The sequence below is a fragment of the Eutrema salsugineum genome, unplaced genomic scaffold (genome assembly GCF_000478725.1).
Source record: "Eutrema salsugineum unplaced genomic scaffold, Eutsalg1_0 scaffold_9, whole genome shotgun sequence".
Taxonomy (NCBI): Eukaryota; Viridiplantae; Streptophyta; class Magnoliopsida; order Brassicales; family Brassicaceae; genus Eutrema; species Eutrema salsugineum.
This window is the reverse complement of record NW_006256342.1, coordinates 982,287-995,620: the sequence shown is the minus strand read 5'-3', so window position 1 is coordinate 995,620 and position 13,334 is coordinate 982,287. Positions and strand designations below refer to the sequence as shown.

The 13,334-nt window shown below is 38.5% G+C and overlaps 5 protein-coding genes across 5 annotated transcripts; all 5 read right to left on the bottom strand.

Moving 5' to 3' along the window:
* Positions 1 to 2,372: 2,372 nt before the first annotated feature.
* Positions 2,373 to 3,341, bottom strand: LOC18008316 (glutathione S-transferase U22). Its single transcript, XM_006389934.2, has 2 exons — positions 2,925 to 3,341; positions 2,373 to 2,763 (listed from the first exon to the last, which is right to left on the bottom strand). The coding sequence occupies exons 1-2, from the start codon at positions 3,237 to 3,239 to the stop codon at positions 2,422 to 2,424; spliced, it is 657 nt and encodes a 218-aa protein (XP_006389996.1). The 5' UTR covers positions 3,240 to 3,341; the 3' UTR covers positions 2,373 to 2,421.
* A 273-nt stretch (positions 3,342 to 3,614) lies between these two features.
* LOC18008507 (glutathione S-transferase U21) lies at positions 3,615 to 4,622 on the bottom strand. The gene is given in 3 exon segments (XM_006389933.2): positions 3,615 to 4,114; positions 4,298 to 4,498; positions 4,500 to 4,622. Coding segments are annotated over 3 exon segments (669 nt in total). The 5' UTR covers positions 4,617 to 4,622; the 3' UTR covers positions 3,615 to 3,763.
* Positions 4,623 to 5,164: 542 nt separating this feature from the next.
* LOC18008510 (glutathione S-transferase U21) lies at positions 5,165 to 9,987 on the bottom strand. The gene is made up of 3 exons (XM_024152904.1): positions 9,611 to 9,987; positions 9,207 to 9,471; positions 5,165 to 5,249 (listed from the first exon to the last, which is right to left on the bottom strand). The coding sequence occupies exons 1-3, from the start codon at positions 9,929 to 9,931 to the stop codon at positions 5,167 to 5,169; spliced, it is 669 nt and encodes a 222-aa protein (XP_024008672.1). The 5' UTR covers positions 9,932 to 9,987; the 3' UTR covers positions 5,165 to 5,166.
* Positions 9,988 to 10,262: 275 nt separating this feature from the next.
* LOC18007870 (glutathione S-transferase U21) lies at positions 10,263 to 11,414 on the bottom strand. Its single transcript, XM_006389931.2, has 3 exons — positions 11,018 to 11,414; positions 10,529 to 10,855; positions 10,263 to 10,484 (listed from the first exon to the last, which is right to left on the bottom strand). The coding sequence occupies exons 1-3, from the start codon at positions 11,333 to 11,335 to the stop codon at positions 10,467 to 10,469; spliced, it is 663 nt and encodes a 220-aa protein (XP_006389993.2). The 5' UTR covers positions 11,336 to 11,414; the 3' UTR covers positions 10,263 to 10,466.
* Positions 11,415 to 11,927: 513 nt separating this feature from the next.
* LOC18008541 (glutathione S-transferase U20) lies at positions 11,928 to 13,205 on the bottom strand. Its single transcript, XM_006389930.2, has 2 exons — positions 12,768 to 13,205; positions 11,928 to 12,471 (listed from the first exon to the last, which is right to left on the bottom strand). Exons 1-2 carry the CDS (start codon positions 13,080 to 13,082, stop codon positions 12,124 to 12,126), a joined length of 663 nt encoding a protein of 220 aa, XP_006389992.1. The 5' UTR covers positions 13,083 to 13,205; the 3' UTR covers positions 11,928 to 12,123.
* Between the last annotated feature and the right edge of the window lie 129 nt (positions 13,206 to 13,334).

The following is a 13,334-nucleotide window of genomic DNA, read 5'->3' as shown; positions in this document are numbered from 1 at the left end:
AATCTAGTGTAACTTCAAACAAAAAAACTCTTAAAATAATTCAGTGATACATCAGAGAAAACTTAAAAATTTCTGAAATAATTTACAAAAAGAACTGTAATTCTTTTATATCGGTTTATGGCCAATCGATGAAATAACAATGAGGGAAAAAAAAAGATAAAATAATAATATAATACGAATGTTTGAAAGGTTAACGGGTCGGGTTATTCAACGCCCATTTTGGTCAAAAGCTCCAAAAAGTATTACCGAAAACGACATTCGTACAGCATTTAATCATGGGTTGTTATCTCCTACTTCACACTCCACCGAAATCTCCCATCCATGTCAGCATACGACTTATCTAACGGCTGTGTGATTAGCACGAGACATCACGTGACATTTAGCCATTTTCAATTTTCCCCGTAGTGACACTGTTAATGTCCTGGTTAGTGGTAGTGATTAACATGTACAATTACTAATTAAGATAAAAATTGGTTTCTTTGTTTGATTAGCATGATGTGGAGATGTGTTTGGCCAAATTGTCCTTTGTTGAGAGCATGAATGTTTGAAATATTATTTTTCTCTTTTGTTAAAATCAAATAATTCTTGAACTATTCTGGCATTATAAAGCAGCTTAACTGAAACGTTTTATTCTAAAAATTAGATTTTAATTATATTAAATTGGAAACGTTATATCGTAACATTAAATTTTTCAAGTTTTTGGCGACTAATACCTCTTTTAATATATATTATGCCGAATTTTTTATTTCCGAGGAGTTTGGTATACAAGTATAGAACAACATAATTATCTTTTACAAACTGTTTTTTTTTTGTCTTGATTTTACGAACAGTAGTTGATACAAATTAAATAGTAATACATGGATTATGATATTAGATTGTTTGACCCGATCAATCCGGTGATCATTTTCTTAGACACCCCCTTACCTATGGTATCACATAATCTCAATAGGTATTTAACAGTAAAGAAAATCTTGATGTTTCATTTTATCATTTTATGCAACGACTAACAATTAAAATTCGCAGTATATGGAAGGGATATATATCTAAAAATAGAACGGCTAAGAGTTTGGGTATAATTTTGGTTAAACGGTGAGGAAAATTATAACCGATATATAAATTTGGAATCTTTGATCCATTCAAGTAGAATAGAATATTTCATACTATTATATCTACAATAATACATTTTTCTGTCCTGGTATTGTTAAATACTCCGTTTTTTTCTGTTAATCCATTTGAAATAATTCTTGCGTGCTATAAATGAAGAAACTTAACATTTTTTCTACGTTGAAAAATATGCTTTTATGCATTTTTTTCCTTCCTGGAAACATTTTAGAACAAAAGAAAAGTAATTGGATAAAGGTAACACATAATGTGGGGTTCATGAGCTCATTAGTATATTGAAAGCATCATAGTACAAGTCCCCATGTAAACGTACTCTCTTGGTGCGTTGCCTCAACTTCCTCTCTTTTTTTGTACTCTGTTTGACATCTTTTGCCTTCAAGGACGTTAACGTTGGCGACAGAAAAAAAAAGAGTTGGAGTAGAGAAATGAAGAAGGTTTTTTTTTTATTATATAGATATATCATGAGGAAAGTAATTTATTTGATTAGTTTCCAAGTTTTTTGGTGATGGTTGAGAAGATTCACCGTTTGGGCCAGAAGGGTTATTGAACTTCCTATTGATAGCTTTATTAGCTTAAACGAACAGCGCAAGTCTTGCTTTTAATTTGGGTCATTAGTTGTCTCCGAGTCCTCATACCCAAAAAAATTACCTAAATTGAAGTGTCCTAAAACCCAACTAACAAATGATTATTATTATTGTTTATGCTAACCAAATGATTTATCATCCAAAACATAATATAATTTCATGAACACACATAATCATGGGAAACAACTATAAAAACGATTTCACAATGGATAATTACACTTATAATAAAGAAAAAAAACAAAACGAATGAGGTTATCCACAATAAAGATCTCCAATAAAGATGTTTTCATTAAACTGCAATAGCTTAAACTCTCTAAAAATCGGAATTTATACTTATTGTAAGAAACACTAAAACATTTTTTACCGTATACCAGAATTTTTTTTTTTTTACAAATTACAACAAACATCCTTTTAAGATAATGATTCCTTCTGTTTCCAACATCTTACCTTTAATTAATGAATTTATAGATTTTTATTGTTAATACAATCTCTGTTTTTTATTGATTAAATGGTTATGGTTGTGAATTCTGTTGATTGTGTGCCGTGTGTAATAACGAACATCGGATTTTCGTGTGTATATATTGAATTGAGGAACCGGATTCTTGAGTGACAAGAAACAAGTGTTCTTTGGTGAAACAAGACATAAACCTTAAGAAAACAGAGATGACATCACGTGAGATGGAATCAACTAGCAACCCAAAGGTGAAAAGAAGATTCATACACAATAGATCTTCCTAATCTTAAAGGCAAAGGCAACGATCTCCTCAGGGTCATGGAGAGAGTTAACCACGCTTTCTCTCTGCAAACACCTCTTGGCCGAAGCCATCAGTGTCGGACACTCTGGTTCGATGCTGAAGTTACCGCATTTCTCAGATGCTTCGAACCAGCTGTAATATCCAGTCATGGCAATATCTACGAATCCGAAGTTATCTCCACCAAAGTAAGGTTTGTCTCCAAGCTCAGATTCAAGAACCTTGAGTGCTTTGATATACTCTTTCTTGGCTGTCTCTTGTTCCTCGCCCTTTGTAGACCAGATCTTATCCGCTGGCTCGTACAACTAGTCCGATATCACAGAGTTATAACATAACATCAAAACTATAAGTCTACAAGCAAAAAAAGGCCTAAAATTTACTAAAAACACAACTGGTCCAAAACTAAGTCTCGAGTTTAAGACTTGAGAGATCGTGTGGTTCGGGGAATATAACAGAAAGGTGGTACCTTGGTGTCAATGAAATGGACCCAGAATCTGGCTTGAGCTCTCTGGTAAGGATCGGAAGGGAGGAAGGGGTTTTTGTCGGACCAGGCCTCGTCGATGTACTGTACCACGTTCATGGATTCGCAAACCGGTTTACCGTTATGGATGAGAACCGGAATCTTCTTGTGAACCGGATTCATCTGGAGAAGCAGGGGACTCTTGTTCCTCAGATTCTCTTCTCTATACTCAAACTCGACTCCTTTCTCCCTAAGTGCGATCCTTGCTCTCACACCGAACGGGCTCGGCCAGAAATCTAGAAGGATCACCTCATCCGCCATTATTGCCTAGTCTTGTATGAACTTGATTCAAAACTTCAGAGTAAGTGCTTTGTGAGAATATTTCACATCATTTTATCTTCTTTTTCGATTTGTTTTAGTGATAATGTTTTTTATTTGTCAACTACTGTTATTGAGATTCAACAAGAACTGAAATTTTAAAATTGGGTTTTAGAAAATGCTTAGGCCACTGCTTACGTCATTATACTTATGACTAGAGGTCTTCAAGAAGATCTCGAAGTTTTGTTTTTTTTTTAATCTTTTTTTGTTTCTTTTCAAGATCACAAAGTTTCTCTCTCTCTCTCTCAAAGAGGTCAACTTTAAAGCGTTATTATAACTAGACAAGGCATTCTGTGATTTTAAGAGCAAACATCGAACTCAAGAAAACAAAGCGACCAAATTTCAGAACAACACTTCACTTTACAGATACACTCTGCATTATTAGAAACACCAAAACCTAAAGAAACAGACAACACACTGAAAGATCTAAAACAGAACAGAGAAACCATTCAAAGAGATCACATAGCTTACTCGATCCCATATAACTTCTTAAACTGTAAAACGAATCCAACAATTTTATCAGGATCAGGTAAGGACGTAGCCACACTCTCCCTCTCCATACACCTCTTGCCCCAAGCCATCAGTTTTGAACACTCTGGCTCGATGCTGAAGTTGCCAAACTTCTGGTATGCAGGAAACCAGCAGTAGAATCCTATCAGGACAATGTCTACAAACCCGAATTTGTCGCCGCCAAAGTAAGGTTTATCTCCGAGCTCAGATTGAAGAATCTTGAGTATTTCCATAAACTCCTTTTTGGCCGCTTCTTGCTCCTCACCCTTCGTTGACCAAATCTTTCTCCCACAAACATACAATTGATCCTTGTGACACAAGTAAGATACTCACATATATGAGTTACAAGCAAAAAGGGCCCTAGAAGCTCGTTGAATTGCAAAGTCAATATATATTTTCTTTAATTGGTCTAATACTGTCAAGAATCCCGAGATGAGGTCTCGAAAGTTTCTAAATCGAGGGAGGTGAAACGAAAAGACACTTATTGTTACCTTCTTGTCGATGAAATCGGCCCAGAATAAGGCCTGAGCTCTCTGGTAAGGATCAGTAGGAAGAAATGGGTTCTTGTCGGACCAGAGCTCGTCGATGTACTGGACCTGAATGATAGATTCGCAGATGGATTTACCGTTGTGGATGAGAACTGGGATCTTCTTGTGAATCGGATTCATCTCTAGAAGCAAAGGGACTTTTGTTATTGACAAGATCCTCTTCTCTGTACTCATACTTCACTCCTTTCTCCTTCAAGGCGATCATCGTCCTCATTCCGAACATGCTCGGCCAGAAACTCAGAAGGATCACCTCGTCCGCCATTGTTGTGATCCGTGAAGCTCACAAATGTTAATTAATTCTCTTCTTTCTCTGTTTTTGTCTCTTGTCAAAATATGTAGTGGAGGGGTTAGGTAGAGCCAGGAGTTTTGGCTGTTTATAAGGGTAGCAGTGTCATTCAAAATTATTAAAATTTACCTTTTTTGGCAAACCATATTTATATAAATTTCTTTCTTTAGTTTTATAATAACTTTTATAATGGCTGTTTTAATATTTGCTAGTGGTGTATAAAGATATGTGATGATACTTTATGCCACTGGTTATACAGTGTTTTAATTAAACCAAGATTTGTAGTTTATAATTAGTGTCTTTGAAGAAAAAAACTGAAGAGTGATAAATCAAGATTTGAAGTTTTTTGGTGATGAATGATACAACTCTTTTTTGGGGTTGTCTTTAGGAGCAAAGGGCTTGTTACTCAGAAGTCAGAACCTCTTCTCTGTACACTCATATTTCACTCCTTTCTCCTCCACCATTTTTAGCTGTTGGTGAAGCTCAATGAGGAAGAGAGAGTAAAGCAATCAAAAGATATCATATTTTATTCGATCCCATATAGCTTCTTAAGGTATAAAACATATCCAATAACTTTTTCAGGATCAGGCAGAGACTTAGCTACACTCTCTGTAACATCCCGACTTTTGGTTAACCAAATATCGGATGTTACCATTTCCCAATTCCGGTTTTATTAAATTAAACCATCTCTATTTCATTTTCTATTTATTTCCTTTTTATTTGGATTTTTCCTAATTTCTTTCTAAGAGCCCATTAAACCCAACCCATCTATTTAACCTCCATATAAATACCTAATTAAATCCCTAAAACCCTCATTAAGCTCCTAATCAACCCTAGCCACCTTTTTCCTCTCTCTTTCTCTCCTCTCTGCGCCGAGCTGCTTCCTTTCTCTCTCTCTGCGTTTTCTTCTTCTTCTTTCTCTCTCTTGGCCGCGTCTCTCTCTCTCCTTGCCGCGGCCGCCGCCATCCTCCAAGCCTCTCTCGCCGTCGAAGCTTCCTTGCCTCGCTGTGATGTCTGCGCCGCCTCCTTCTCCTTTGGGTGAGATGGGAGCTGATTCTGATGGATCTCCTCTTAGATCTCCTTCTCCTCCGCCTCCTCCTCCAGTTTCTCAGCCTTCTAAGCCAAGGTGAGGGCTCTGTGGCTTCATCCTCTCTTACATATGCATGGTTGTCTTTTAAGTGACCTTTTCTTAGATCAGGCTTAGATCTGCTTGTTAGGGTTGTTAGAATTGTTTAGGACCTGGATCTATGTTGCCTGTTTGTTGATGATTGCTGGTTGTTGGTGGAATGAGATAATTAACCTGAACTTGGATCTAAACTTATTGGACTTTAAAATATTGATTGTGTGATGTTAACCTGATTATTGTTCCTTTTTGTTACAATTGGTATCAGAGCCCAGGATTAGATCACTTTAGCTCCGTTCTAAAGTGGTCCCGCCCGTTTTTGATTTCAAAGAGAAAACTGTTTGCGAAAACATTTTTATTAAAATCTTTTTAAAATGTTTTCAAACCTAGAACAATCAACAACTTATGGATGCTGATCTTATAGTTTTCTCTATCCTCTTTCTTGTTTGTTGTTAGGGGCCTAGGTTCAGGACGCGAGAAACCGCATGGAAGAGGGTTATGTCTTTAACCATGTGGTAGTTAAGTCTGCCTTTAGAGTTGCAACAAAATTGCCTCTAGACAAGACTGGTTATTGGTGTGGTTTAGACTGTACCATGGTGGTTGTTCTGAAACTACCACACTGTGCGATGCCAGTCCTGACTATGCAATCTTTGGTTCTATAGCAGCCATCAACATGTATGATTAGGTTCAGACCTGGTCTACATAGTTAAGGTATTAAAAGGCAGGCGTCGCAAGAGTCCATAGAAATTGTCAGACTGTAAAAAGTCAGGCGAGTTTCATCTCGGAATGACGAGGAACCTAGCTGTGTTATCCAAAGAGAACGGGTGTGCTTGAATACCTTTGGAAATTCATACTCTTAACCGGATTCAGAGGATTTCACGGTGGCTTTAGTGTGTATCGAATCCTGCTCAGCAATTCAACCAATAGCTTTCTTTTTCCTTTTCTTCCTTCCTTTTACCGTAGACCTATGTTCAAGATCCGAGAGCCTGCGCACAAGAAGTTCACTTCCTTCCTCAAGTGAAGTTTAGCAAAGAGCTGGTCGTCATTTCCGCTGGTAGTGAAGCAGAAGAAGATCCTTCCTCTGATTGTTCTCTTTTATATTTTAAAAAAAAAAGTTTTCAAAGGAGTATAACTTTATTTTTATTTGTTTGGATTATTGATTGCTTTTAGGTTTCTTATGAACTAGTTAGATTCCATGCTAGTGTTCTTTTATTTTTCCTTAAAAAAAAAATGTTATACTCCTCCTTGTCACATTAATAAAATGGTTTTTGGATTTTACCCAAAATGTTTTTATTGCATCATACCTTAAACTCTCCCTCCTACACGACCCTTAGCCTTCAATTCCTTCTAGGCGCCATGTGTCCTATGGCTTCCCTTCTGCTTTTTCTTTCCTAGCCTTTATCTTTTATAGTGCCATAATTTCTTGTGGTTCTATTCCTAATCTCCTTTCGAATTTCTATTCCTGCTTTCTCTTCTGATTTCATTTCCAATTCTCCTCATGGACCCATTTCATTTTCTGCTCCCATTTCCTGATCTCATTCCTGATCCTCCTGATTTCATTCATGTCCTCCTCTCCGATTTTATTCCTAGCCTTATTTCTGAAATCCTTCCTGATTCCTCCTCTGATCTCTTCTCTGATTTCCTTTCTGATTCCATTCCTGCTTCCATTCCCTGAATTCATTTCTGAATTCTTTCTCTTCTGCGACCAAGGTCCTCTTGTCATTTGTGCCTTCGATTCCCTTGGTTTGTAGTCTTCGAAATTCCTTTCAGGAACTTCTCTCTCATAGGATTCGGGGACGAATCCTGTCTAAGGGGGGAAGATTGTAACATCCCGACTTTTGGTTAACCAAATATCGGATGTTACCAGTTCCTAATTCCGGTTTTATTAAATTAAATCATCTCTATTTCCTTTTCTATTTATTTCCTTTTTATTTGGGTTTTTCCTAATTTCTTTCTAAGAGCCCATTAAACCCAACCCATCTATTTAACCTCCATATAAATACCTAATTAAATCCCTAAAACCCTCATTAAGCTCCTAATCAACCCTAGCCACCTTTTTCCTCTCTCTTTCTCTCCTCTCTGCGCCGAGCTGCTTCCTTTCTCTCTCTCTGCGTTTCTTCTTCTTCTTTCTCTCTCTTGGCTGCGTCTCTCTCTCTCCTTGCCGCGGCCGCCGCCATCCTCCAAGCCTCTCTCGCCGTCGAAGCTTCCTTGCCTTGCTGTGATGTCTGCGCCGCCTCCTTCTCCTTTGGGTGAGATGGGAGCTGATTCTGATGGATCTCCTCTTAGATCTCCTTCTCCTCTGCCTCCTCCTCCAGTTTCTCAGCCTTCTAAGCCAAGGTGAGGGCTCTGTGGCTTCATCCTCTCTTACATATGCATGGTTGTCTTTTAAGTGACCTTTTCTTAGATCAGGCTTAGATCTGCTTGTTAGGGTTGTTAGAATTGTTTAGGACCTGGATCTATGTTGCCTGTTTGTTGATGATTGCTGGTTGTTGGTGGAATGAGATAATTAACCTGAACTTGGATTTAAACTTATTGGATTTTAAAATATTGATTGTGTGATGTTAACCTGATTATTGTTCCTTTTTGTTACAATTGGTATCACCGAACGTGCATCTTAATAATGGAAGGACCTTTAAGAAATGGATGATTCTTTGAAATGGATGATTGTGCAGATAGATCTCTGATAGGACCCCTGGCTCCCGGAGGCGGGAGTCAGTGTTGTTTGTTGGCTATCGCTGTCGTGTGAGGCACGGCTAGAGCCATCGCTGGAGTGGATTAGCGATCCACTGTTTATTGAGCCATCCAAAGGGACCGCTGGGTACAGCTTTCTGGTGAGACCGCTATGAGCAGCTGTCTGAGTGCCCGTTAGTGTCATAGCCTGTCTCGGTGATTGCTGTGGATCAGTCTGTGTGACTGGCAGAGTGAACCTGACTAATGGGTATGGTAATAGGCCAGCCATTGGATGGGATTATTCTGGTTGCCTTTCCGGGTGAGGCATGGGGGCCCATGTGGCAGCCCACTACTGCCGCGTCCAGGGACCCGTTACTTGTGTAATTGTTTGTAGGGTTACCCTTGAATGCTGTGTGATTGATTGCTAGGAATGAATTGTCTATATATATATAAGTAAATATATCTATATATGTGTTGCTTGGGCTTGCTTTAGGATTAGATCTCTTAAAACCAATTTATGCTAGTTTGATGATGTTGTGGGCCTCCTTAAGGTCCACCTTCACTGAGTAATCTCAATTACTCACCCCTCCTCTCCCCTTGTCTTTCAGGTTTAGTAGGGAGATCAGCCTAAGTCTGTGTTGTTGATTGTTACATGGGCGTTTTCCTGGCGATCCTGCTCACCAGATCGGACATCCTACCGGACGCGGTTCGATGGCCGACCTAACATACCCGATTCTCCACTCTCTTAAGAGCCTGGGATAGGGATGTTACACTCTCCCTCTCCAAACACCTCTCAGCCCAAGCTATCAGTTTAGAACATTCTAGTTCGATGCTGAAGTTACCAAACTTCTGGTATTCAGGAAACCAGCTGTAGAATCCAATCAGGACGATGTCTACAAACCCGAATTTATGGCCGCCAAAGTAAGGTTTATCTCCGAGCTCAGATTCAAGAATCTTGAGTATGTCAATAAACTCCTTATTGTTTGCCTCTAGCTCCTCACCTTTCGCTCTCCAAGTCCCCCTCCCACAAACACACAACTGATCCTTGTTGCACAAGTAACATCAACATACTCACATATAAAAGTTACAAGCAAAACCCTAGTGCCTCTTTAAAAAAACCCTATTAATTGCAAAGCCAAGATCGGTTTCATGGATTTTAAAAGACGAATGTTGTTACCTTCTTGTCGATGAAATCGGCCCAGAATAAGGCCTGAGCTCTCTGGTAAGGATCGGAAGGGAGTAATGGGCTCTTCTCGGACCAGACCTCGTCGATGTACTGTACCTGTATCATAGATTCACAGATCGCTTTACCGTTGTGGATAAGAACCGGGATCTTCTTGTGAACCGGATTCATCTGGAGAAGCAAGGAGCTTTTGTTTTTGATCACATCCTCTTCTGATATATACTCGTACTTGACTCCTTTTTCCTCCAAAGCAATCATCGTCCTCATTCCGAATATGCTCGGCCAGAAATTCAGTAGGATCACCTCTTCCGCCATTGTTGCGTTCCCTGAAGCTCACAAATATTAAATTTCTTCTTCTTCTCTGTTTTTGTCAAAATGTGTAGTGGAATTTGGCTGTTTATAGGGTACCAATGTCATTCAAAATTATTAAACTTACCTTTTTGGCCAGCCGTATTAAACCGTTTTAAAAATTATTTAGTGGTACTTTTATAATTCTTGCATTACATTGTTAATCCTTTCCTATAATGTCACGTATATTAATATATTCTTAGTGGTCTATTAAGAAGACATGCTACTATATATAACTGTTTACAGAGTAGAAAAAGCATATAACTGTTTACAGAGTAGATATTTTTTTTTATATATAGAAATGATTGCATAGTCTGATAAAATCAATGTTTATGTTTTTGTTGGTGATGAATGATACAACAACTTTGTTTTTCTCACTATTAAATCGAAACAGAGGCATCCGATTTTCAGAAAAAAAAGTCTTCCACTTTACTGACACTCTGCATTATTAGGAAAAAAGAGCTAAACAGAACATAAAAAGCATTTACTTAGAGATCATATCTTACTCGATCCCATATAACTTTTTTTTTTTTTTTTTTTTTTTTTTTTTTTGATCCCATATAACTTCTTAAGCTGTAAAACGTATCCAACAACTTTCTCAGGATCAGGCAAAGACTTAGCGACACTCTCTCTCTCCATACACCTTTTGCCCCAAGCCATCAGTTTACAACACTCTGATTCGATGCTGAAGTTACCAAACTTGTCGTATGCAGGAAACCAGCAGTAAAATCCAATCATGATAATGTCTACAAACCCGAATTTGGCACCGCCAAAGTAAGGTTTATCTCCGAGCTCAGATTGAAGAATCTTGAGTAATTCAAGAAACTCCTTATTGGTTGCTTCTAGCTCCTCGCCTTTCGTTGTCCAAGCCCTCCTCCCACAAACACACAACTGATACGTATGGCACAAGTAACATTACATACTTACATATACTAAGTTAAAAGCAAAACCCTAGAAGGCTAGTATTCGATATAAAGCCTCAAGAAATCTTTTAATTGCAATGTCAAGATCTTTTCTTTCCATTCATTGTTACAAAGTTTCCATTGTTGTTACCTTCTTCTCGATGAAATCGGCCCAGAATAAAGCTTGAGCTCTCTGGTAAGGATCAGTAGGAAGAAATGGGTTCTTGTCGGACCAGACCTCGTCGATGTACTGGACCTGAATGATAGATTCGCAGACCGGTTTACCGTTGTGTATGAGAACCGGGATCTTCTTGTGAATCGGATTCATCTCTAGAAGCATAAGACTCTTGTTATTGATTACATCCTCTTCTCTGTACTCGTACTTCACTCCTTTCTCTTCCAAAGCAATCATCGTCCTCATTCCGAATATACTCGGCCAGAAATTCAGAAGAACTACCTCTTCCGCCATTTTTGTGATCCCTTCACAAAGCTACTTGGTGATGAATTATTATTCACTATTTCTTTTCCATTCATAATATCTAGAAAACAAAAAGAATCCATAGTGGAGTCTCCACTCAAAGCCTCAAAGTGAGGGAACTGAGCATAAACTTTTAAAACGCACTATCTTTTTGGGCCAGTGCCACGCGTTATCAGCGTTTGCAGCTTTTACGTTACATAATTCAACATATAATCTTAAGAAAACCAACAAAACACAAATCCTTTGCCCATGTCCTCCCAAAAGTGGTACCCAACAAGTTTTATAATTTTCTTAGAAAAAGGAAATTTTCTATTATTGGTTCTTGCATGATTGTAACGTGGCCACCTACTCTATTACTATAATCGGTACTATAATATATGCGTTTGCTGGACTAAAAGACAATTATATATCTGCTGAGGGGTACAAAATACAAATATCTCCTAGTGAGCAGTGAGTAAATTGTAGCTAGTGTGACAAAGAAGTCTTAACACTTTCTCGTGATTTTTCTTTTTGAAAGGGATGTTCATCCTCCATCCAAACGATTTTATTCTACTAAAACTACTACTTTGTGAATACGGCTTCATATTCGGATGCTTAAACCCAAACAAATTTTATTTAAAATAAAGGATCCATTCAAACCACCGCACACACACTGATGCTCTCTCACATTATTAGGAAATCACAAAACAGAAAGAAACCAAAAGTTAAAAAAAAAAAAACAGAACACACAGCTTCGTCAGAAACAGAACGCATGCACAAGCTAGAGACCAACAAGAATTTTACTCAGATCCGAGATTATTCTTCCTAAACGCAGCGGCGTATGCAACAATCTTCTGAGACTCAGGGAGAGACTTAGACACACTCTCTTTCTCCATGCACCTCTTGCACCAAGCAATCAGCTTTGGGCTCTCTGCCTCGATGCTGAAGTTACCAAACTTCTCGTATGCTCCGAACCAACTGTAGAATGTAATCAAGGAAATGTCTACATAGCCAAAGCTATCTCCACCAAAGTAAGGTTTGTCTCCGAGCTCAGATTCAAGAGTCTTGATTGCCTCAATGAACTCCTTCTTGCCTGCTTCTTGTTCCTCACCTTTCTTCCCCCAGATCTTGAATTGGGCTTCGCTGACCTGAATGTATCCATTGCACATTGTGACAAAACTTCGAGTTATATCAGACCAAAACGCTCAGATTTTCATCAGAACCATACAATTTTATTTGTCTGAACCTATCAGTCGCTTTTTTAAAATAAACATCAAACAAGCTTAAAGATGAGTCAACAAACAAACCCCTAAAATTTTGGGGCTAATTTGTCAGACAAACTCAGATCAAATCCCAAATCAACATGCAACATTCAAAACTTAACCCTAAAGTACCATTATTGCCAAGTTCAGACTCAGATGGGGCACAAAAGGGATTTAGTTACCTTCTTGTCCACGAAATCGGCCCAGAACCTAGCCTGAGCTCTGCCGTAAGGATCGGCAGGGAAGAAAGGGTTCTTGTCGGACCAAGCCTCGTCGACGTACTGGACAACGTTTAGAGATTCGCAGACCGGTTTACCGTTGTGGATCAAAACCGGAACCTTCTTGTGAATTGGATTACTCTGGAGGAGCAAAGGGCTCTTGTTCGTGAGGTCCTCTTCTCTGGACTCGAACTCCACACCTTTCTCCCTCAACGCGACTCTAGCCCTCATCGCGAACATGCTCGGCCAGTAATCCAGAAGAATCGTCTGGTTCGCCATTGATTTCGATCGATGAAGCTCACAAATGAAATGATCACAAGAAAGTGTGTGAAGTGAAGAATGGTGCGAGTAACCGTCGTTTATAGGGGAAGATACTGTGAGTCTGTGACATGTAAAAGATATTTTGTTTTCTGTAACGTCACATCAACTTTCATAAAAAGCATTAATTATGGTCCAAATATCAGTCTTTTTTAAAAATAGTAAGAACTTTATAATTTTATGTCATTCACTTTTTTAGAAGATCACTACCCG

Excerpts from the sequence above, each read along its gene's own strand:
- LOC18007870 (XM_006389931.2), bottom strand. The coding sequence starts at position 11,335 with ATGGCGGAAGAGGTAGTTCTTCTGAATTTCTGGCCGAGTATATTCGGA. Across the intron at positions 10,856-11,017 it reads CCGATTTCATCGAGAAGAAG|TTGTGTGTTTGTGGGAGGAG; the intron begins GTAACAACAATG and ends CATACGTATCAG.
- LOC18008510 (XM_024152904.1), bottom strand. The coding sequence starts at position 9,931 with ATGGCGGAAGAGGTGATCCTACTGAATTTCTGGCCGAGCATATTCGGA. Across the intron at positions 9,472-9,610 it reads CCGATTTCATCGACAAGAAG|TTGTGTGTTTGTGGGAGGGG; the intron begins GTAACAACATTC and ends AACAAGGATCAG. Across the intron at positions 5,250-9,206 it reads GAGGTGTTTGGAGAGGGAGA|AGAGTGTAGCTAAGTCTCTG; the intron begins GTGTAACATCCC and ends GGGATGTTACAG.
- LOC18008541 (XM_006389930.2), bottom strand. The coding sequence starts at position 13,082 with ATGGCGAACCAGACGATTCTTCTGGATTACTGGCCGAGCATGTTCGCG. Across the intron at positions 12,472-12,767 it reads CCGATTTCGTGGACAAGAAG|GTCAGCGAAGCCCAATTCAA; the intron begins GTAACTAAATCC and ends GGATACATTCAG.
- LOC18008316 (XM_006389934.2), bottom strand. The coding sequence starts at position 3,239 with ATGGCGGATGAGGTGATCCTTCTAGATTTCTGGCCGAGCCCGTTCGGT. Across the intron at positions 2,764-2,924 it reads TCCATTTCATTGACACCAAG|TTGTACGAGCCAGCGGATAA; the intron begins GTACCACCTTTC and ends ATATCGGACTAG.